The sequence below is a fragment of the Colius striatus genome, chromosome 18, assembly GCF_028858725.1.
Source record: "Colius striatus isolate bColStr4 chromosome 18, bColStr4.1.hap1, whole genome shotgun sequence".
Lineage (NCBI taxonomy): Eukaryota > Metazoa > Chordata > Aves > Coliiformes > Coliidae > Colius > Colius striatus.
This window is the reverse complement of record NC_084776.1, coordinates 12129290-12149885: the sequence shown is the minus strand read 5'-3', so window position 1 is coordinate 12149885 and position 20596 is coordinate 12129290. Positions and strand designations below refer to the sequence as shown.

The following is a 20596-nucleotide window of genomic DNA, read 5'->3' as shown; positions in this document are numbered from 1 at the left end:
TTACTCTGTGGTGTTTTATCTTGGTTATGTTTTGGGTTCTGGGGGTATGTTTTAGTTGATGTTGCATTAAGTTAGTTTCTGTTTTCTTCCCCAAACCCAGTGGCCTGCTCTGTTTTGTCCTGAACCTTCAGCAGCAATTAAGCTCTCCCTGCCCTTGGGCAATCCTCAGCCTCTTGGGTACTCGAGGCTAATGGTGGTCTTTGTTCCCTCATGGGCCTAAACCACACACCATGTCAGGAGGCTCACTGAGGATTACATGTTTTATCCCTCCTGAAGCTGATCTCTGGGAGCACAAGAAAGCTTCCAGAGCCCAAACACTTTTTGGTGAAATCTCTTTTGGGTTTTTTGCAGGTTTTCAGAGCAAGGATGCTGATAAAACACTGAATTGCTTTGGTTGCCATGTCTAATGTACAGCACAGCTGTCTGGAGATGCTCTAGCACAAATATGACAACATTCCTAGCTCTGGTGTCTTTGCAGCCAGCTGTAATTCTGTCTGGGAAAGCAGCTTTCTACCACACCTCTGTAGCCATAAACAACACTGTGCTCTGACCTAGCAAGAGCAGCCTGAAGTTCTTCCTCTTTCTTGGCCAGCTGGATCTTCAGTTCTTCAATCTGGGCTTGCAGCTCAGCTATTTGGTCCTGGAGGTCTGTTGTTTCACCATCAAGTTTTCTTTTAGCCTTCTCCAGTTCTTGCCGGGTCTTCTCCTCCTTTTTCAAGCGCTCTAAGGAAGTAAAGAATTGCATTTACATCAATTGTTTCACTCTTGTCATCTCCAGAAGGTTTGGGGGCAGGGCCACAGGGTGGCAGCAAGGGTAGGAAGTTTAATTTCTGCTGTGTCTGCAGCTGGAAGGCTGACTGAGAAATGAGACAGCAAAGTGGAGCTGTGTGGTTTAGAGAGAGAAGAAAAAAGGATTTAGAAGAAAAAGTCAGTGACTGGTGATAAAAATGAAAGGAAAAATCATTTGGCCTCTGAGCTGCTTTTGCCTTCTAGACCCTAGATGCCTGACAGAACACAAAGCTGTCTGAGCACAAGTGAACCCCTGTGAGCTTGGGCACAGATATGACAGTCCTTGAGAGGAGCCTGTGCTGCCAACAGCCCTTAAGGCCAGGGAGCGTTCTGTAAGGACTCCACAGCAGCTGGACGCTGCTTGAGGCAGGACACGGGGAGTTTGCTACAGCTGAGGACTAAACCCACAAAACATTCTCACCAGTGACAGTAACCACGGGGAGAGAATGGTTTTGCCTTGTGATGCCAAGGCTGAAAGCTCTGCCCTGAGACAGCAGAGGGGTAGGGAAAGGGTCAGAGTAGGTAAAGTTGGCAACGTGGCTCTGTTGGATAAGGGCTCCTACAGCTGCCCTTCCCACCCAGGCTGTGAGACTGCAGCCTTGGCCCTCAGCCTGCAGCCCCTGTCAGGGGGCAGGAGCTTTGTGTTGACACGGGCTCAGCTCTCATTCAGCTGGGAACTTGGACTTCTTGCAGTGTGCTGTATGTGCTGCTGGGGAAGGGCTCAGTGTGCGTGAAGGGCTGCTGCTCACCTCGGGGCTCCTCCTGTTGCATTCCCAGGGGTGAGCTGGTTTCTCCCCAGGCTCCTCCTGTTGCATTCCCAGGGGTGAGCTGGTTTCTCCCCAGGCATCAAGGGGCTCTGTGTGCTGGGACTTTGCCCCTTCTGACATCCTGGGGAACGTGATGGAGCAGTGTCCCAGCACATGTGTGGCAAGTGCTCAGTGTCACCTCTCTGTGACAGGATCTCTTTTCTGGGGCTGGTGCCTGGGAGCTGCACTGTGTGGGCTGTGTGGGTGCTGACACGTGTGCCTGTCCTGCAGGTGTCACTGTGGCTAACAAGGACTTGCTGGACACTGGCTGTCCCGTGAGGAAGTCAGGGACTGGCCAAAACTGTGCCCGAGGAAGGAAACAACGTGGTTGTCTGGGCAAGAGAGATGCCAAAGGTCAGCAGTCCGTGGCCTGCTCATGTCTCCTGCCCTGCCCTATAGAGCCATCTTCTGCCTCTCACGTTCCAGCTGCCTGTCCAAAGCACCCTCAGAATGAGCTGTGGGAGCCAGGAATCTGGGCAGAAGCCCCAGGGCACGGTGGTGTTGGATCTGCATTTCTCTCCCTGACTCTGGCTTTCTTGTCCCTTCCATCAAGGTGTTTGTTCCATCTCAGCCCTCCCTCGTGTCCAGGCCTACAAAGCCTGTCACATGGAAGGTAAGAGGAATGCCTCTTTAGTCAGGGTCTGGGATGCAGCTTGGGTCCCTGGATTAGGTTAGAAATGGATTTAGTGGCTGTATGAGGCCGGTGCTTTCACCAGTGTTCTGCTGAGGGCAGTTCCAGCAGAGGGATGTGGCAAGTGGCCTGGGCAAGGGAAGCCTCTGCTCTGGGGCTCAGAAGGCATTTGAACAGCTCTGGCTGCTGGAGCTGAACCGACTCCTTTTGCAGGATGCCTCTGAGCTTGCAGGAGCAGCTGTGGGACGTGTATCAGCACAGGCAGTCTGGGCTGGGAAGGGTGTTGGAGGAGCTGTGGCTGAAAAGTGTCTGCCAGTAAGTTGGGTTCATGCTGGAGGCCAAAGCTGTTGCAGCTGGGGCCTGGGGGTGTGAGCTGCTTGCATTGGTTGGATATCAGGTTCTATGGCCAATGTGTTCCAACTGAACCTGTTGATGCAGCACAGGAGGCTTCTGGCAGCTGCATTGCTTCCCATGGCGGGGATGAGGTATCCTCAGCTGACCTGTGCTGCTGACTTTGAGTGGGGTTGTTGTCTTCCAGGCCTCCCACAACAAGTGGACAGAGCCCTGAGCCTGATTGGCAGGAGGTTCCAGCACCTGTGTCTCACCAACATCTACCCCCTGCACCCCTCTGCACCAGTGACACCTCCTTGAGTCCTTGGCACTGCAAAGTCCTGGATGCCTCCACTCCTCTCTGCACAGAGAAACAAGAGGAATTGCCAACTCCTGCCCTGCCCAACTGTAGTTTATCTGTTTCTGTATATTACAACTGTTCAAATATACTACAAAATAAAGTTGTAAATTAAAAGTTGTAAAATAAAATATACACCAAAATAACACTTTTTCTCAGATTTCCACCTAAACCCACTTTTTCCCCTCACAAGTCCATGTGAAAACTTCTTCTCCCCTCAAAAGTCCACCTAAAAAACCCTTTTCACCTGAAGTCCACCTAAAACCCACTTTTTCCCCTTCCCTCATCAACCAAACCCCAGCAGTTCCCATCACTCAAAGCCAGAAAATCCACACCTCTTCCCTCAAAACTCCAACAAAAACCCATTGCAGGGCCTTCCTGCCCTCAAGCAGATCTCTACACCCACCCAGCCTGGTGTCACCTGTGAATTTACTGAGGGTGCACTTAATCCACTCATCCAGATCATTGATAAAGATGTCAAACAGAACAGGCCCCGGCACTGAGCCCTGGGGAACACCACTGGTGACCAGCCAACACCTAGGTGTAGCTCCATTCCCCACCACTCTCTGGGCCCAGCCATTCAGCCAGTTTTCCACTCCTGTTAGAACAGGTCCATCCAAGCCATGGGCAGCCAGTTTCTCCAGGAGTTTCCTAGTTTCACAAGGAGACTGTGTCATTCCCCTTTCAAGGGATTCTGCATCTTCCTTATATTGTTTTAGTCTTTGTACCATGATATTGCATAGTCCACATCCATATAATGACATCAAGAATGTTCAGCAAGCTAGATGCACAAAGAGCTCAGCAGAACCAAGGCATGTGCAGACCCTTCTAAAGCTGCTTTGACTGCAAAGCCACAGCATGGTTTCCATCTTCCATGGAATGTTAGTGCTCACAGAAATGCAAAGCAAACCAGCACAGGCAAAACTGAACACAGGCAGTTTTGTCCATTTCACCCATGGTCAAATCTGTGGCTCGAGGATGTAACTGCAGCACACATCCACACCATGTACTCCCTCTGATAACCTTGCACAAAGCAGCAGTTATCTGCAGGTTGAGCCCTTCTGCTTACATTATGCCATTAAATATTCTTTTCCAGTATTTCTTACTGGTCTTTAGAACATGTTCCAGTCTCATTTTAGGGGGAGGGGAAATGAAAGTTCCCCAGATTCACAATCTCATTCTCCTATCTCCTTTTTAAAACAAGTGTCACCTAGGGTACACATTACACTGGATGAAAACTGGGTTAAAATGAACTCTCCAAATTGTAACAGCCTGCAATATATTTTTGGATTGGTACATTACAGCTCTGCTTCACCTGCTTCACAACCAAGGCCAAATTTAGCTCATTGCCTGCAACCAAGTTTTCCCATGTTCATACACAGCAGCTTCCTAATTCCAGTGGTGTGAGGTAGAGATTGAAAGCCATGGGATGAGCCCACCAACTTGGAGGACTTGGCAAGCACGTCTGCTGACAGAGATCTGCTTTGATATCTGATGTGATTACAAGCTTCTTATTCAACAGAAACAGGCTCACTTCTGTGCTGCAGTCAAGCTGCATCGACAGCTATTTCCCTGTTACAGTCTGATTACCCTTTCAAACAGACAGCAAGAGCATCTTGATCTCACAGCTCACATACCAGGTCTAAACAGATGGAAGTGAAATCTTGGTACATCCTGTCCTTTGGTCAGAGAAGCATGTGTTTCAGTTTCTGATATAGCTGAACACATAACAGGACTCAGCTTCCTCTGGTCTTCTCACAGCTTTCTCTTCTGTATAATCATAGAATCACAGATGGTGGGGTTAGAAGGGACCCTTAGTCCCATCCAGTCCAACATCCCTGCAGAAGCAGGGTCACCTAGATCAGGTCACACAGGAACATGTCCAGGTGGGTGTTGGAAGACCTCCAAGGAAGGAGCCTCCACAACCCCTCTGGGCAGCCTGGGCTTCTGCTCCATCACCCTCACAGTGAAAAGCACTGTGGAGTGCTTCAAACCAAGGACACAGGTTCTTTTTAAATCCTGAAGAAACCACTGCCAAAAGACATTTTCTGCTGGCCAAATGTGAAAGCAGACCACACAGTGGCCTGGTTCCCCACCCAGATCTCTTAAGTAGCTGTAATTTGGGTCTTAAGACAATGCAATTCCTAAACAAAACCCAGTGAGCTTTGCTGCAGGCAGCTTTAGCACATTGAAGGAACTTTCAGCTCTTTACAGCTTTTTTCTTGTACTGCCACATCAATCTAGGTATGATGAAGTTTTAGTTCTAGACAGGACCCAGTGAGTAACAGAGGTAGCTTTAACTTCAGAAAATGTCTTGGAAAATTCATGTTTTAACTCTTTGTGAAGTCATTGGTCAGAACAGAGGACACGAGACACATGGAGCAGAAGATGGGTGTGAGGCAAATGGATCTATCCCAGCTATCTTAACAAAATAAGTTACTATTTACTACTTCAGTATCATTTCAAGTGAGGAAATACTAACCAAACCTAGGCTACCATGTCATTTGACACTCTGTTCACTACTTACAGGTAACAGATATGCTTTTCTTCCTTGCTAAATACAGTTAAAATAGTAAACATTGAGATCTAAGAGAAAGTTACTCTGTCTTTGGGGCAGTCTATGCCCAGCAGTTAAGCAGAACAGGATTAAGCTAGAACATCCCAAAGATGTTAAATCGTCACCATGATCATTTTTTGTTTGCTATATATGGCTCCTTAGCAAATCCAAGTGAAGTGTGTCAAGTAACAAGTTGATCATCCTGGTGTTTCTTATTCCAAGACAGTCACTCAAACTTCATTTTCCACTGGTGTCTAACAGAAGTCAGTAGTAGAGAATACAAGGTGATGCCACTACTCTGCATCACCTAATTGCATATATTAAGCTGCCTAAAACCAATTTAGCAATACACTGAGTCATTTATAACAATAGGAAAAACCTCTAAGCATTGTGTTACGAGTCATCTCTTCTGCATTTCATATACTGGACCTCCAGCAGGTGTTTGCAATAAGCAGAAGTTTACATCTGTGTATCCACCTCATTAGTGGGAAAGGAGTAAATGCAAAGTTCAAAAGCCAGCAGGGTCCACAGGCAGGAAGTAGAACAGAATTTGCTTTGGACCCTACAACAGCACTGTTGTATGTGGATCTGGAGGCAGTTTAGCACTAAAGACCGTGCCATATGACAGATTGCTCCCATTGTAAATGCACATGTAGAGAAATGCCCAGATCAAAACTGTGAGAGATTTCTTGTTCTGAAGAACAGTATTTCCCAGATGTCTTAAAGCCAGTATTTTCTTCAGCTCATGGTGGCTATTAATATTTATGCTGTGGCTCATCTGCATCACTGGCCTCTGTTTCACTGCTCTCAGAGAGATCTTCTTGGCTCTCTAATCTGTTCAGTTCCAGAAAACTAGTAACGAGTTTGGCAACTGCTTCTACATCACTGTGGAAAAGAAGAAACAGTTTTTAGAGTTAGTGGAACTGTGGTGTTGACAAGACAGTAACAGGCACATTAATTCTTGAAAGTAACTGCTTGAAAGGCCAATCAACAAATGGCACAGAACATGACTGACACCATCCTGCTTGCAAAGGCACATCAAGCCAAGCCATTGCTTCCACATCAGATCAATCCCTTCCCCACAGTCCCACTGCAAGATTCCTTATTATCAATGCTTAAAACAAATCCTCTGTCAACTGACAAATACACTGAAGGTCTGCAAAACAGAATTAATCTCCTCTGCCAATGCACAGGTGAGCTAGTGAAAGTAACCTTGGCAGGTATGCAGTGCTAAAGGGAGCTTGGCTATCTAGATACAATCAGTCCCCTGATGGGAGATGGCATTACCCAAATATCTGCAACCAGAAGCACTTAAATGTCTTTAAAAGTCAAAATAAATAACACAAGATCATATCAGCAACTATGAAAATGGACAGAAGTCTCGACAGCCGTCAATTACTGACCCATATGATTGGTTATTTCCCACCTTACATACTCCAAATAAAACAAACAAGTCCAATCTGCACCTTCTGCAGCCCAAGACTGCACTCTGAGTCAGTGGGTGTGAAAATCCAGTGACAAACCGTAGCACAACCAGGTAACCCTTCCCAAAGTATCGCACCGTCTCCTCTTCCACGTTCACATCACGGATCTCATTCAGTATGGCCACAACTGTAAAGAAAGGGGGAAAACAAAAACAAAGCAGTCCACTAGCATGGCAGCAACCTCTTGGCACTGCTACAAGAAACTTGCCTGACCAGGGCTCCATGCTCTTGAGTACTAGTGCTCTGATTTCATACAACCAGGGCACTTCTGCAATCGGAAGCAACTGCTAAACTATTCAGGCAAAAACAAGGAGAGACTAGAGCACATACTAGCTGGCATAGGCCCTAATGAACAACACAGACTGCCTCCCGGGAACTGGAGACCATTAGATTGCTCCTTATGGTTTCCACATACTTTCATGACAATATTAACTATTTTTCTGTACAGAGAGCAGTTTACTGAGATTGAACAAAAACCTATTCAGAGCATCTGCTGATCTCTGCATTCCCATGTTAACAGTACTTGAAACACATTACCAAACAACCTCTCAGGAAGGGATGGGCTCAGCTCCCCAACATATAAACATATCCTAAAGAAAAGCTCAGAAACATAACAGATGCTGAGGGGATTGGAGCATCTTTCTTACAAGGAAAGGCTGTGAGACCTGGGGCTGTTCAGTCTGGAGAAGAGGAGACTGAGGGGAGAGCTCATTAATATTTACAACCATCCCACTGGTGGGTGTCAGGAGGTTGGGGCAGCACTTTTTTCTGTTGTATCCAGCAACAGGACAAGGGGTGATGGGATGAAGCTGGAACACAAAAAGTTCAATTTAAACATAAGGAAAAACTTTTTTACTGTTTGAGTGAGGGAGCCCTGGCACAGGCTGCCCAGGGAGGGTGTGGAGGCTCCTTCCTTGGAGGGCTTCAAGACCCATCTGGATATGTTCCTGATCTAGGTGGGACCTGCTTCTGCAGGAGGGTTGGACTGGATGATCTCCCATCCAAACCCTACCATTCTATGATTCTATCATTAAACATTCTTCCCTCCATATCTCTCATCTTCCATCGCCAAAATGAACTGCTTCAAAACCAGCTCAACTTAAGGACATTCCAGATTTTGCCAGTTTTCCAAGCACATACAGACTTGGTTTGGATTAGACTAGCAAGTAGAATAAAAAGAAAGCTGACACCAAGGAGGATCCTGCTTCAGTTTGCAAGGGAACTCCCGTGTCACAGTGACTCAGCTGACTTGGTTACATCACATACTATACTTCAACTTTTGGTACTCCCAAGAGGAAGCTCAAAAAAAATGAGGCAGTGCATTAAGCTGAGCCTACTGCATGTGATGTTTTAAATGCACAGGATGTATCTGCAAGATGTAACATGCCTTGGTTGCAAAGGCTGCAAAATCTGATGATTTGCCTACTACCAAAACCAGATCAGGTTACAGACATCTCAGCTCCTGGATCCAGACTTTTAGCTTTTCCACCTGTCCCACCAGCAAAGCAGGCTAGCCAAGCAGAATGTAAGCCTGCATGTTAACCCTCCAAAGCAGTATCTAAGGCTATAACAGAAGGCAACATGTAAGCCTAGTCATCTTGGATTAAAATAACTAACAAGACGCTTTCAGCACCTGAAACTGAAAAAGCATTTGGGTCCTGAGAGGCAGATTATTACATCTGAACAAAACAGACCAGGAAACACATGTAACTCATTTGAGGACAGAACCCCAGAACAGCTTTTTAAACAGGCAAACATGTATTTCTTCTGCCTGCCCATCACATGTGCTACTACAGACATTGCTTTCTCACCTTGCTCGTTGCCTCCTTTTGAGAAGGTCAGTATTTTCTTGTAAAGATTGAATGTTTTTAGGCAGACTGTTCCCTTTTTCTTATCAAATACAGCTTCCTGTAACATTGAACAGTACAAATCACTATTTTCTTAAACACACCATCAGTAGCTATGCTTCAAAGTAAAACAAGATAGTTCTATGGAAAAATCAGCTTGGTAACACAGAAAAATGCAGCTGTTTTAGAGACATTGCTCTACTGTCAGGCTGTGAAAAATCACAATCTTGCTCTTGCCTTTGTTAACAGAGACCTTATTTCCTGTGTTACTTCTAGAAGCTAAAGTTTGTTTCATTGCCCCTTTTGTCACATTCCTTATGTAACAAAAACCTTGCCTGGAAACAAATCTGAACATGAACTTCTAATTTTCACTTTCAGTGCATGCATTTGGTCTGTGGTATAAACACACAGTGAACATAAACACCTTTCACTAACATGGTCCCTGATCCCACCAAAATTCCAGTGTGGTGCTGGAATTGGGCTAGACTTATGCTAGATTGAATATCCCTGACAGTCAGTGAGAAGAGGACAGCTCATGTGCATGGGTTGCTTATTCTAGTAAGAACTCAGGTCAATATGCTGACAGCCTATTCAAGAGGTAATTGTTCTCAGTTCAAGTCCCAACAAACCAATGTCCATGAGATTATGAACCAGCTTCACAAACACTTTTCCCAGTGGAAAACACCTGAGTAGACTGGAAAGTTAGAGCTATTCTATTTAATAGTTCTGTCATTAACTGGAACAGTAAGTTAAAATCATCTCATGGCAGCTGAGTGTGCTGTTCTTTCCCCCTCATTTATAGAGGAGGAAGAAAAGGCTGCAAACTGTTTAGGGCAAGTCTCCCCTCCAAAAACACTCTTATGTTTAGTTTCATATTCTCATGTTTGTGTAGTGAAAGAATTATTGCCCTAATCCTAGTTCTAGTATAGCAATACCAAAGGGTTTCCTTAAAACCAGAAGGATAACTTGTCTGTTGGGACTGAGCAAGTGGATGGGGCTGCTGGAATACCTCATTTCACACCTCATTTCCCAAGTTAAGCATCTTACCTCCCACTGCTCCAGGTTCTGTGCTGCCACAAAGAAGCACCCAGCCATATAGAAGAGCTTCCATAACAAGCTGTCTGAACAATCAAAAAAAAAAGCACAAATATAGAGGGTTGGTTTGTTTCTTCTTTGGTATTCACACAGTTTTAAAAGCAACATGCTCCCCTTATAAAGGGAATAAAAGGAAAAAAGGGTTCCTCTGATGCTACATTTCTGCCTTCAGTTGTAATCAGGATGAAAACAGAGAAACTCTTCAAGTGTTTTTCAAAGGTTCCACCTATGATGGGCTCCAAACCACAAAGAACTATATGTTTTATTGGCAAGATTGTAACATCACATCTTTCTCTTCTCTAAAATCAAAGGCATCTTAAAAGGCATCCACGGACTTCTCAATCTACTATCAACCACAAAATATCTGTGCTGCAGAGAAGGAGGATAAGGGATAATGGAAATTCACTGAAGCAAACATGTTTCTTCATAAAAGGAAGCACTCAGTCCCCTTGACAAACAAACATTTGCATTTTGTGTCCTGAAACCGTTTACATCTAGCAGCTCAAGCAATTTGCTCACTGAGGCTTTCAGTGACAGCAGAGCAGAATTGTGCTCAGTATCACTTCACAAAACTTTGCTGCAATGTCTTAAGAAAAAAAGGCTGATATAGCTGATGTCTCAAGCAGTTTCACTGGGCTTTCTTAAATAAGATGACATTGATTTGTATCGATAGCATTGATTATATTGACAGCATACTGTACATGCTTTGAGTTTTAAAATTGGATGTTAAGAGGTTACAGCAAGCAGCAGTAGCTATCTGTTCTCTATAAAGGTGTTCTCATAGGTAACCTCTGCTAGCAAGAATTTCGCAGTTTCCAGAGACACACTACAAAGTGTATTCGCTCTACAAAGTCTGATGGGTACCTCTACTGCCTTTGTCAGGTCAGACAGGGCTGCAGAGAGGAGCCATCAGCATGAAAAACACATCAACAGGAAATGACAGATTCTTCAGAAAAATGATAGGCCATTACCTGCACTGTAATAAGCAGCAGCCAAACCTATGGAGGCTACTCCTAGAATAAGAAAGGAGAGAATTAGGACAAACAAGCAGCTCAAACTATCTAAACTTCCCTGATGAAAAACAGATAAATACTCCCAAGTTCATCACTTGCCAAAAACCAGACAAATGCCATTGCAGCATTGATCACTTCACAGAAGAATCAGTTCTTTTTTGTCCTCCAAAGTCTATAGTATAAAAGCCCTTCTGTTCTTCAAAGATAGAGGAACTCTCAATGTAACCATTACACCACCCTTCCTCTGGAGCACAGTACAACTTGTGAGCATGCTACCCTAAACACTGCAACCCTCATTTTCCCCTCTAAGTGCTCTGTGGAGGCAACAGAAAACTTCTGCTCAGAAGTTTTTTCAACAGAAAACTTGTTTTAGAAGCTCACAGCTCTTCTCCCATTGTGAAGGAGCAGATGAGTTCCTCTTGTCCCAGAGGGCTACTGCAAAGACCTTGTCTCAGTGAGGCTCTGATGAGATGACATCACTGAATGCAACAACACTGTTAGTGCTCAGCTGTGAAGCAGAACACACCACATTTTCCTCACCAGCTCTCTCAGTGCAGCCCTAAGAAGTACCACTACATTTTTTGTCTGCATATTTAGTGTTTGAAAACAGATGCCTTTCAGAACATCCTGTATGACTCCCTATTTCATGCACCCAGTGCCGTTACCAGTTCGCTGTGAACCGCACACAAAGCCGTCACTCCCACCATTGCTCCACTGCAGATGTTTCCATTTCTGAAAACCTACATGTTTTTCAAGGTACCCATGCATCTCCCCCTTCAGAAGCTTCACTTTTCTATTGTCACATGGTATATTGTATTGATCTTTTCAGGACTCTCCTAAAATTCTCTGCAGGAGCATCTGCGGTTCTGCAGACGACAGACTGAGACAGACTGAGTCTCATGGCCAAACTACCACACTGAGGAGACTTCAGACTCATTTAGTGGCTATGCTCAAGAAATTCAAACTATGACCATTCCTCTTCTGGAGTGAAAAATGCCTCAAAGAAAGGCATCCCTTGTTAGAGGCTCTTTCAGCAATTTACTGTGTGACTCTCTTCCCATAAAGCAAGCTTCAAAATAAACCAAGGGTCATACCAACAAAGAGAGACCAAGATCGGATGCCAGGTGACCTCTTCAGGTGAAGATGGGAACTTGTGCGATTTTCAACCAACATGTACATCTTCAGAAGAAACTCCCAACAGCCCACTCGTGAAAGCTCACTGGACAACACCAAAAACAAAGTAAGGATTTAAGATCATTGTTGACTCCAACACTCTCCCTTCCTAGCATTTTTCACAACTTATCAAGTGTTAATCGAGTTTACAGAGGATGCCCAGGGTAAGTAAGAACAGAGGGGTTTATTTTTGCCTGGAACAATGTTACTACTAATTCTTGCAGCACTTCAGACAAATAATACTGCAGGAGCAAGTTCTTTGACAGCATTCTCCTGCTAAGGCTGCCGTGATGGACTGAGCCTGGCAGCCTCCTTCAACACAAATGTCTGGTCTCGTTCATGATGACAGCCTAGCAAGGGTTACAGCCCCAGCCTAGCAATGCCAGCATCACGTAATGCCATACATGACTCATCTTTCAAGATAACTCAAGAATAAAACCAGGAGTTTCCAGCAACAAGCATGTTTGTCTCTCCTCAACAAGACCATGCCTTCAGCCTAGACAGAAAGTAAGAGTAAACATTAAAAAGGTCAGTTCCAACTAAAACCAGTAAGATTGGGCAATCCCACTGCAGCATTTTCTGCAAGCTTTCTCTGTTTACAGCACAACATTGTTTGAAACCTGGCATGCTTGTGAGCTCCAGGGCAAAAACTAGTCTTACTCTGTCACAAGTATAAACATTGATTTGTATGAGATGCAAGAGGAAAATGAGGACCCAGCTGATCTGTTCAGGATGGTGGCTACAGAAAGGACAGGCTGCTTACTGCTCCTCTGGCATAAATTAGTAGAGATACCTATTATTATTATCAAGATCACAATTCAGAAAAACTAAATGGGAAATGCAAGCATGTGCTAAGTATCATATCCTAAAGTTGGCAGGTTAAGAAGAAATCTGACTAAGGGCAAAGTATTTTGCTCTTCTTTTTGTTACAACCTTCTAGCACTTAAGGCAGTGGGCTTTAAGCAGACTTCCTCAAAAGGGATACCTGCTTTTCTGACTGGTATGATAAGGCTCAATATCTGTGAAGCATTCTAGGGACCGAAGGCACACTAAACAGTTCATTCACTGTTGGAAGACAATGAAGACCAACTCCCAATACTGACTTCAGTTACTAAACAGCCAATCCTTCTGCCCACAGAACCAGTCTGCAGGAGGTTAGCTGCCCATGGTAACAGATTAACAGAATGCCAACGTTCAACAAGTTTTTTAGTAACCATGAAAACACTCAGAAAGCATGCCCAAGCACACACAGTTTCTTACAGAAGAAAAGTATATGATTCTTAATCCTTTAGTCTTTTCAGTGAAACAAAAAGCATGTGTGGCTTTGATTTTAGTCTCTCAGCAACACAATAGAGAGAATCTGAAACCAAATCAGACAAAAACCACTTAAGCAAAAGACACACTCCATCTCCTCTGGATGTCAAGCATTAAAGATTGATTTTCAAGGAACAACTGCAAGTTGTTCTCAATACATTGGAACAGACTTTCACCCATCCATAGCCTTCTACTATGTGCAATCTAAACAATATCAACAAGCTATCAAATCCATAAAGACCACTGCAGGAATCTGGCCAGACTTCACAACACACCCTGCTAAAAACATAATTCACACACCTGGCAGTGAAATCCATCAAGGCAAACTTTGCTATCTCCTTCTCCATATTCATTCAGTGAAGTCCAATCATGCAAATGCTAGCATCAGCTTACAGCTGAGCACTCAAGTCAATACTCTGAGGCAGCTCCTTGCAAGACAGGTGCCTCAGGGAATATAAGGCACCAGAGCAGCTTCTTCAAGTTATACTTAACAAAATAAGCCATAAACGTGCCTTTACAGGAACATGTAAGTTTTACTGTAACAATGTAATGGCTACAGAGAACAGGTATTTGGGGACTGATCATTTCGCTTGAATTTGTTGGGTTTGACATCAAACTGATCGTCAGTCCCACAATAACCATTCAAATACTTCCTCCAAGCTCTCGACTGAGGGTGAGAAAGCAAAAGCTACCTAAACAAGCACCCTGAAAGTCCACCACAAAGATCTATCAAGTCAGGACCATGCACCGGGCTGAATCTCCTTTACCTCCCAGTCCCGCACCTACCTCCCCCGCGGCGAGACCCACCTGGTCGTTAGGGATCGGAACTGTAGCGTGATGCAAAACTAAGAGGAACCTCTGTTCTTCTTCCCCCACCTGCGGGTAAAACGAGACCTTTATCCGGGACCCGCCAGGCCGCCGCTCCTGCCCCGCGCCGCCGCCCGCTCCTCCGGCGCGCTTCCGAGCGCGGGCCCGGCTCCGGAGAGGCCGCCGACAGCTCCCCGAGGGCTGCCAGCCCAGCGCGGCGGGCCCGGCTCCGGAGAGGCCGCCGACAGCTCCCCGAGGGCTGCCAGCCCAGCGCGGCGGGCCCGGCTCCGGAGAGGCCGCCGACAGCTCCCCGAGGGCTGCCAGCCCAGCGCGGCGGGCCCGGCTCCGGAGAGGCCGCCGACAGCTCCCCGAGCGCTGCCAGCCCAGCGCGGCGGGCCCGGCTCCGGAGAGGCCGCCGACAGCTCCCCGAGGGCTGCCAGCCCAGCGCGGCGGGCCCGGCTCCGGAGAGGCCGCCGACAGCTCCCCGAGGGCTGCCAGCCCAGCGCGGCGGGCCCGGCTCCGGAGAGGACGCCGACAGCTCCCCGAGGGCTGCCAGCCCAGCGCGGCGGGCCCGGCTCCGGAGAGGCCGCCGGCATCTCCCCGAGCGGCAGCGCGGCTCTGCACAAGGGCTCCGGGCCCACACCACGGGTCTCCCCGACACTCCTTCCCCTGGACAGACCCGGCCGGCGCCCTCAGCCCGGCCCGAGGCGACGGCGCCAGCGCTGCTTCCCCCCGCCGCCGCCAGCTCCCGCCCAGCAGCAGCACACCCGCATGAGAACGCTGTCAATGGGCCGCGGCCGCCTCCGCTTCCTGCGCCCCGAACCACAGAGCGCGGCCAGAGCGGCCGCGGGGCCGCGCCTGCTGCCGGCGGGAGGAGGAGGGGAAGCGGCAGCCGCCATTTCCCGTGAGGGCAAGGCAGCCGCTAAACCTGCGGTCTCTGCGGCTCCGTGTGCGAGCGGTGGAGGAAGAGCCGCTCTTAAGATGGCAGCACGCTGCTGGTGTTCAAGATGGTGGCGAGGCCCGAGGATGCTGCCGAAGTAAGAGTGGTGATGTGTCCTGGTACTGTAGGGGTTTAACTGTGTTAAGAAAAAAGAGGAGAAAAGCTCATATGTTGGCAGAGGAGAGAGGTAAAACGACGTATGGTGAGGCTGAGTGTGTGCAAGAGCTTTCTGGGGCACAGTTGGTGGTTGTTGGCTAGACCCGCTGTGGACACGACCTCGTGCATGACAGGGCTGCTCCAGGCTGAGGTGCAAGGGAGGGCTGAGGAGAGCCTCTGTCTGTCATGGGGAGCCTCTGAGCTTAGCCAGGCCCGGGGTCTATGGCAGCCGTGGAGGCCAGTGCACCTCTCTGCTCTTGGTAGCATCCAGTTTGTACTTGGGGCACCAGCTGTCACGGAGCACCTGGGGTACTTCATGTCTGTGTTGTATGGGCAGGAGGCTGTGGTAGGGTGAGGTTTGTAAGGGATTTATTAGTGTCACAAAGTTGTCTCAAAGTTGGCTGTTCAGACAAGACCCACTCCTGGGGCTTTGAGTCCCAGCGGCAGCAGCTAAAAGTCATTGCTTCTCTCTACTGGGGTTTTGATTCCCAGTTATTTCCCTGTGAATAACTGCACATAGATAAGCAGAGAGATTATTTCTTTCAAGTTCCCCATTCTTCCAAATGTGACTCTTGATGCTTTTGAGGGCGTCTGCTGCTTTTGTGGGGTTTTTTCCAGTAGTAGATTACAGTAGTGTTGCCAACTGATGTTGCTCTATCACCAGATTTTTTGTACTTGGTGTTTTTTAAGCTGTAGCTTTCAGCATTGGTAGCTCCAATGGTTGTCATAACTAAATGTAATGCTTTTTTTTTTATATCTGTTATAACTATGAACAAAATCCTGGAAAAACAAAATACTGATATTAAAAAACTGGAGGAGAACTGCAATGCAGAAATAGCAGTGATAATCCTCAGGGTTTAACACTGATGTCACAACTTTTTGTGACTCGTCCATCAACTGAAGACGTGTGTTTGGAACATGTTGTTTGAGGAGGAATGTTTCTAATTCGCTTGAGATACTGAGTGACTTTACCATTGCAAACAGCATCCCACGTGTGGAAAATCCTTTGTGCTCCTAGTTCAGTTAAACATCATTCACATGTGGAAGTTGGTCCCATTCAATCCATTAGAGCAACTGCTCCTGTTATCTTTGGGACAAAGTGGATGAAGTGCACACATCTGTAGTTGAGCTCAATTTCTGACGTTCTCCTTATGTAAGGCAACGTATAACTTCATCTATAAACAATATTTGGTCCTTTCTCAGTTTCACAGGAATGTAGTCCTTCCTGAATTACTCCATTTTTGGCTTTTGTCCTAATACAAATGTGGAGTATTTGCTTAAGGCCAAAACGTGGTAGAAGTTTGTTCAGCTGTTCCTGAACATAGTGAATGGTTACTGAGATTTGATAAGACTGTGTTTTTCATAACAGTCCAGAGTGAACTGTTTGGGAAAAAAACCCTCAAGAGTCCAGCCTGAGCTGACTGTAAGTTGTAGAAAACACAAACTAGTCAGGAAGTTTTGTGTAATAATGGGAAAAGGTTATGAGGAACTGCAAGAATGACTTGGCGTGCTTGCGAGTCAGGAGGTACCAGCTGCTGGATTTAGATGAAAAATGAGAAGTAATAAGTATCACATGTTCTCAGCCTCAGTAAGCAGCTGACAGAGTTCTCCAGGAAAGAAATGTATGTATAAGCAGTTGTCAGTCAGCTTTTGTAAGCAACCAGTTCTCCTGAAACCATTTAAGCCATTTTGAATGACATGAGACAAAAGATTTCTTGTGACTAGAATGAAATAAGAAAGAAACTAATATCTTCCATTCAATATGAACCACATGGCATATCATTCTGTTTTATGTTACCAGCTGCAGAAATATTAGCAGCTGTATACTTCTCCAGTTCTGCAAAGACTAAGGTGGAATAACCTGATATGATTTAACTGTGAACTCAGAAATTATTTCAACCGTAAGAAATATTGCACGGACACACACAAAGCACTTGTCCAGACTGGAATGTGGGGAGGATCCTTTTAAGCTTTTGCTATTGATTCATGATTCTTACAGCATTTTTTTTTTCCTGCAACCATCTGGGGATTTTACATCAGCAGTTTGAGGCAGGTGAGTGGTGTTATGTGACCATGGAAAAAAAGGAAGAAAAAACACATTTTAAAAGCCTGATCTTAGACTTAAAACAACAGCATGGATTAAAAAACATGCAGAAACTAAAGCTATTTGCCAGAAGAAACATTCACAAATATATAATTGTCTATTTGCAGGTTTCTTGCTCAAGAATATAAACCCAGATTTTTGTAGGTCGTTGTACACTGAATACACGTGTGACTCAAGTCATTGATCTACAACCAAGAACGTGCAGATGTACCAGAACTGCCCTTTATTTGCATCAGTTTGACACTGCCTTTATTTCTGCTCCTTTTTCCTAATTTCAGGCTGTTTTCCTTAAATATTTTTCCTGTCTCCTAATAGTTTTGATTTGGGTTATGTCTTAAACTCAGCAATCCATCTGTGCAATAAGCATGGCATGTTATGTGCCATAAGCATGGCATGTTATTAGCATGCCAGGATAAAATTCCTAGTGATTTAAAACAGTTGGCTGGAAACAGTCAACAAACCAGCATTGTTTTGTGGATTGGCTGAATTGGCTGCAAGTTCCTGGTAGAAGATCATCCCATTGAGCTCTGTGTGGTGCCCTGCTGACCTCTGTGTGGACAATGTGTGTAAAGCCTGGGGGGCACTAATTCTGTGGAGTACATGGTTACCAGCTGTAACTATGATTTATGGCTTAATTATGACAGCTATTGAGTGGCATATGCTGTCACTAACTTTAGGAGGTGTTTACAGCTTCCAAATCCTTTCTGGACTAATGCATAGCCCTCAAAGCTTTTTCAAGTTGGTTGCAGCATGCTGTTTTCATCGAGAAATACCTTGTATTCTATTTCATTCTTGGTGTAAATGCCTAAGCTCTAGGTGTAAATGTTAAATGTGTCAAAGAAGGCCAAATACTTTCAGAGAGTAGAAAGCAAGTAATGTTCTCAAGTCACTACTGACATAGGAAAGCTTTTATATTGTGATTTTGGGGGTTTGGGAAGTAGCCTTGCAGAGGTAGTAACTGTTACCTCTCCTGGGGCAGATTAAAACAGAATGGTGCTTTCTTTCCTCAGGCTGTCAGGCATGATGTGGATGGTAACTGATACGATGTTCTGGGAGGAAAATGGCATCAATAGCTAGTGGAAAGCAGGAGTTGCTTTTGGCAATAAAGTAAATGGGACGTGTGATTATCTAATGATTACACAAGTATAATCCTACACCATGCATTGAAACATTGATTCCTTGCATGCTTTTCAGTTTGTACATGGTTTTGGTCCTTTTTTGTTTGGATTCTTAAATTGATTCCCTGGAGATGTTCATTCCTACGGGAGAGCATCGAGGTGTACTCAGAGGTGTAACTGCTACCTCCTCAATGTTTCTGCAAAGGTTTAAACTCTCTGTTATCTGGTGGTTTTCATAAATACCAAGAAATAGAATCACAGAATCATTTCGGCTCGAAGAGACATTTGAGATCATTGAGCCCAGCCTTTATCCCAGCCCTATCACCCACCAGCCCATTTCCCTCAGTGCAGCATCCACCCGGCTCTGAAACCCCTCCAGGGATGGTGACTCCAGCAGCTCCCTGGGCAGCCCCTTCCAATGCCTGACAGCCCTGGCAGCAAAGAAATTCCTCCTCACATCCAGCCTCAACCTCCCCTGGTGCAACTTGAGGCCGTTTCCTCTTGTCCTATTGCTTGTCACGAGGGAGAATGAAAACTATTTTCAATATTATTTGTGCAGAGTTATAGAAATACACAGAACTGTCAGGTCTTGTGAAGAACCACTGCAGAGTTTGACTAATGTGAGCGTAGTCATCGAAGTGTGAAACAGAAGGATTTTGGCTGTGCCTTTAAGTGTGAATCTCAACACACTCCTAATTTAGAACTTTCATCTGTGCTGTCACTGTATTTGTCAGTGCAACTGTGGCTGATTTGTGGAATAAGTTGAGAGATTGGCACAGTTTTTTAGTATGAAAACATTAATCCAAAGGAAGAGGCCACAAGATGTGAGCTAATGCTGCGTTCCAGCAATGCTGTTGGAAATGCAGACTCCCAATTGCACAGGGATTGCTCTAGAGTGACTATAGTGCTTTTAAGAAATGTGTTAAAATGCTGATATGAAATGTGAAAGTGTTTTGAGTGGAAACAGCAGAAGCACGGAAAATTATTACCACAGAGAATTTTTACCTCGAGCTAGGATTTAGTGATATTTTCCAGGGTATATGTAAACAGCATCAGCCTATTTTTCTTCAAATGGGCAGTAAGAAAGTGTTTCTGCACGCTTTCATTATGGAAAAGCTAAGATGATGGAGTGGAGCATCTCCCTTCTGATGAAAGGCTGAGGGAGCTGGGGCTCTTCAGCTTGGAGAAGATGAGACTGAGGGGTGACCTCATTCATGTTTACAAATACATCAAGGGTGGGTGTCAGAAGGCTGGAGCCAGGCAGGGGGGTTGCACTGGATGAGCTTTCCAGGTCTCTTCCAACCCTTGAGATTCTGTGAATTCCCAATCTCCTCCACCTCAACACCTCACCTATAGTCAGTGATTCTTTTTTTCCTTTTGAGAACAAACAAGGCATTATTTGTACATTCTCTGGGACTATCTTTAAAACATTACTTTGATTGCAAACTTTTTATCAGCCAAATTCACTACCATATGCTTCTCTGGTTGTGATGTCTACGGACAGCTGCAGTGAAACAAGCAGTGAGGTAGTTCTGTCCTTAGGGTGACACACTCCTGCAGCCACCTCTGTCCCCAGTCCTTGCACAGTGTTGTCGTTTGTGCTTCATGAAACCTGTGTCTGTGGGTTAGAGCACTGGACCCTCCTTGTAACGGGATAGGATTTACCCAGGCACTCAGTGAAAGCAAGCTGCAGTTCAGACAGGCAACGGCATCTTTGCTGCAAGTGCTGTGCTTTTATTTTCAAAGTGTCAGTTTTGTATGAGGAAAAACTCCTGTATAGCTGCAGCTGTGTGCTTATACCTGTCTATCCAAACGGCTGGGGCTTTAAATAGGAGCAAAATGTGGAATGAACCTGTTTAAATGGTACAGCCTGAAGTTTAGAAAGACAACTGCTTTGACATAAACCCTAAGCATTTTCATGGCTACGTGGAAGCCTATGAGGTTGATATGTATGTTTAATCATGCTCTTCGTGAGGATTTGTGATACCTGTCTGGGAAACAGGAGCAGTGAAGTTCACGCTTAGTTACAGAAATGGGAATCATAGCTTCTGGGTCTAATAAAACGGTAATGCTG

At 45.6% G+C, this 20596-nt stretch overlaps 2 protein-coding genes across 6 annotated transcripts in view; one reads left to right on the top strand and one right to left on the bottom strand.

The window, feature by feature from the left end:
• Nucleotides 1-385: 385 nt before the first annotated feature.
• On the bottom strand, nt 386-15170 carry LOC104555544 (cytochrome b-245 chaperone 1). 5 transcript variants are annotated; one of them, XM_062010900.1, is made up of 9 exons: nt 14972-15170; nt 14205-14273; nt 12005-12129; nt 10869-10910; nt 9850-9923; nt 8767-8863; nt 6938-7082; nt 4552-6356; nt 386-723 (listed from the first exon to the last, which is right to left on the bottom strand). In XM_062010900.1, the coding sequence occupies exons 3-8, from the start codon at nt 12087-12089 to the stop codon at nt 6227-6229; spliced, it is 573 nt and encodes a 190-aa protein (XP_061866884.1). In that variant the 5' UTR covers nt 12090-12129; nt 14205-14273; nt 14972-15170; the 3' UTR covers nt 386-723; nt 4552-6226. The 5 variants fall into 5 exon arrangements, with proteins under 5 accessions (XP_061866884.1, XP_061866886.1, XP_061866885.1 ...); XM_062010902.1 differs by lacking the exon at nt 14972-15170 and adding an exon at nt 1539-3565 and having other exon boundaries at nt 14205-14962; XM_062010901.1 differs by lacking the exon at nt 14972-15170 and adding an exon at nt 14884-14955.
• Nucleotides 15163-20596, top strand: part of NARF (nuclear prelamin A recognition factor) — a 26243-nt gene continuing 20809 nt past the window's right edge. The window contains exon 1 of the mRNA XM_062010897.1: nt 15163-15241. Coding sequence (XP_061866881.1) covers nt 15212-15241 — 30 coding nt within the window. The 5' untranslated portion in view covers nt 15163-15211. The remainder of the gene's footprint in view (nt 15242-20596) is intronic.

Coding starts and splice junctions, on each gene's coding strand:
- LOC104555544 (XM_062010900.1), bottom strand. CDS start 12,089: ATGTACATGTTGGTTGAAAATCGCACAAGTTCCCATCTTCACCTGAAG. Junction 8,864..9,849: donor AGAACCTGGAGCAGTGGGAG/GTAAGATGCTTA, acceptor TCAATGTTACAG/GAAGCTGTATTTGATAAGAA. Junction 7,083..8,766: donor AAAAGGAGGCAACGAGCAAG/GTGAGAAAGCAA, acceptor CTTTCTTTACAG/TTGTGGCCATACTGAATGAG.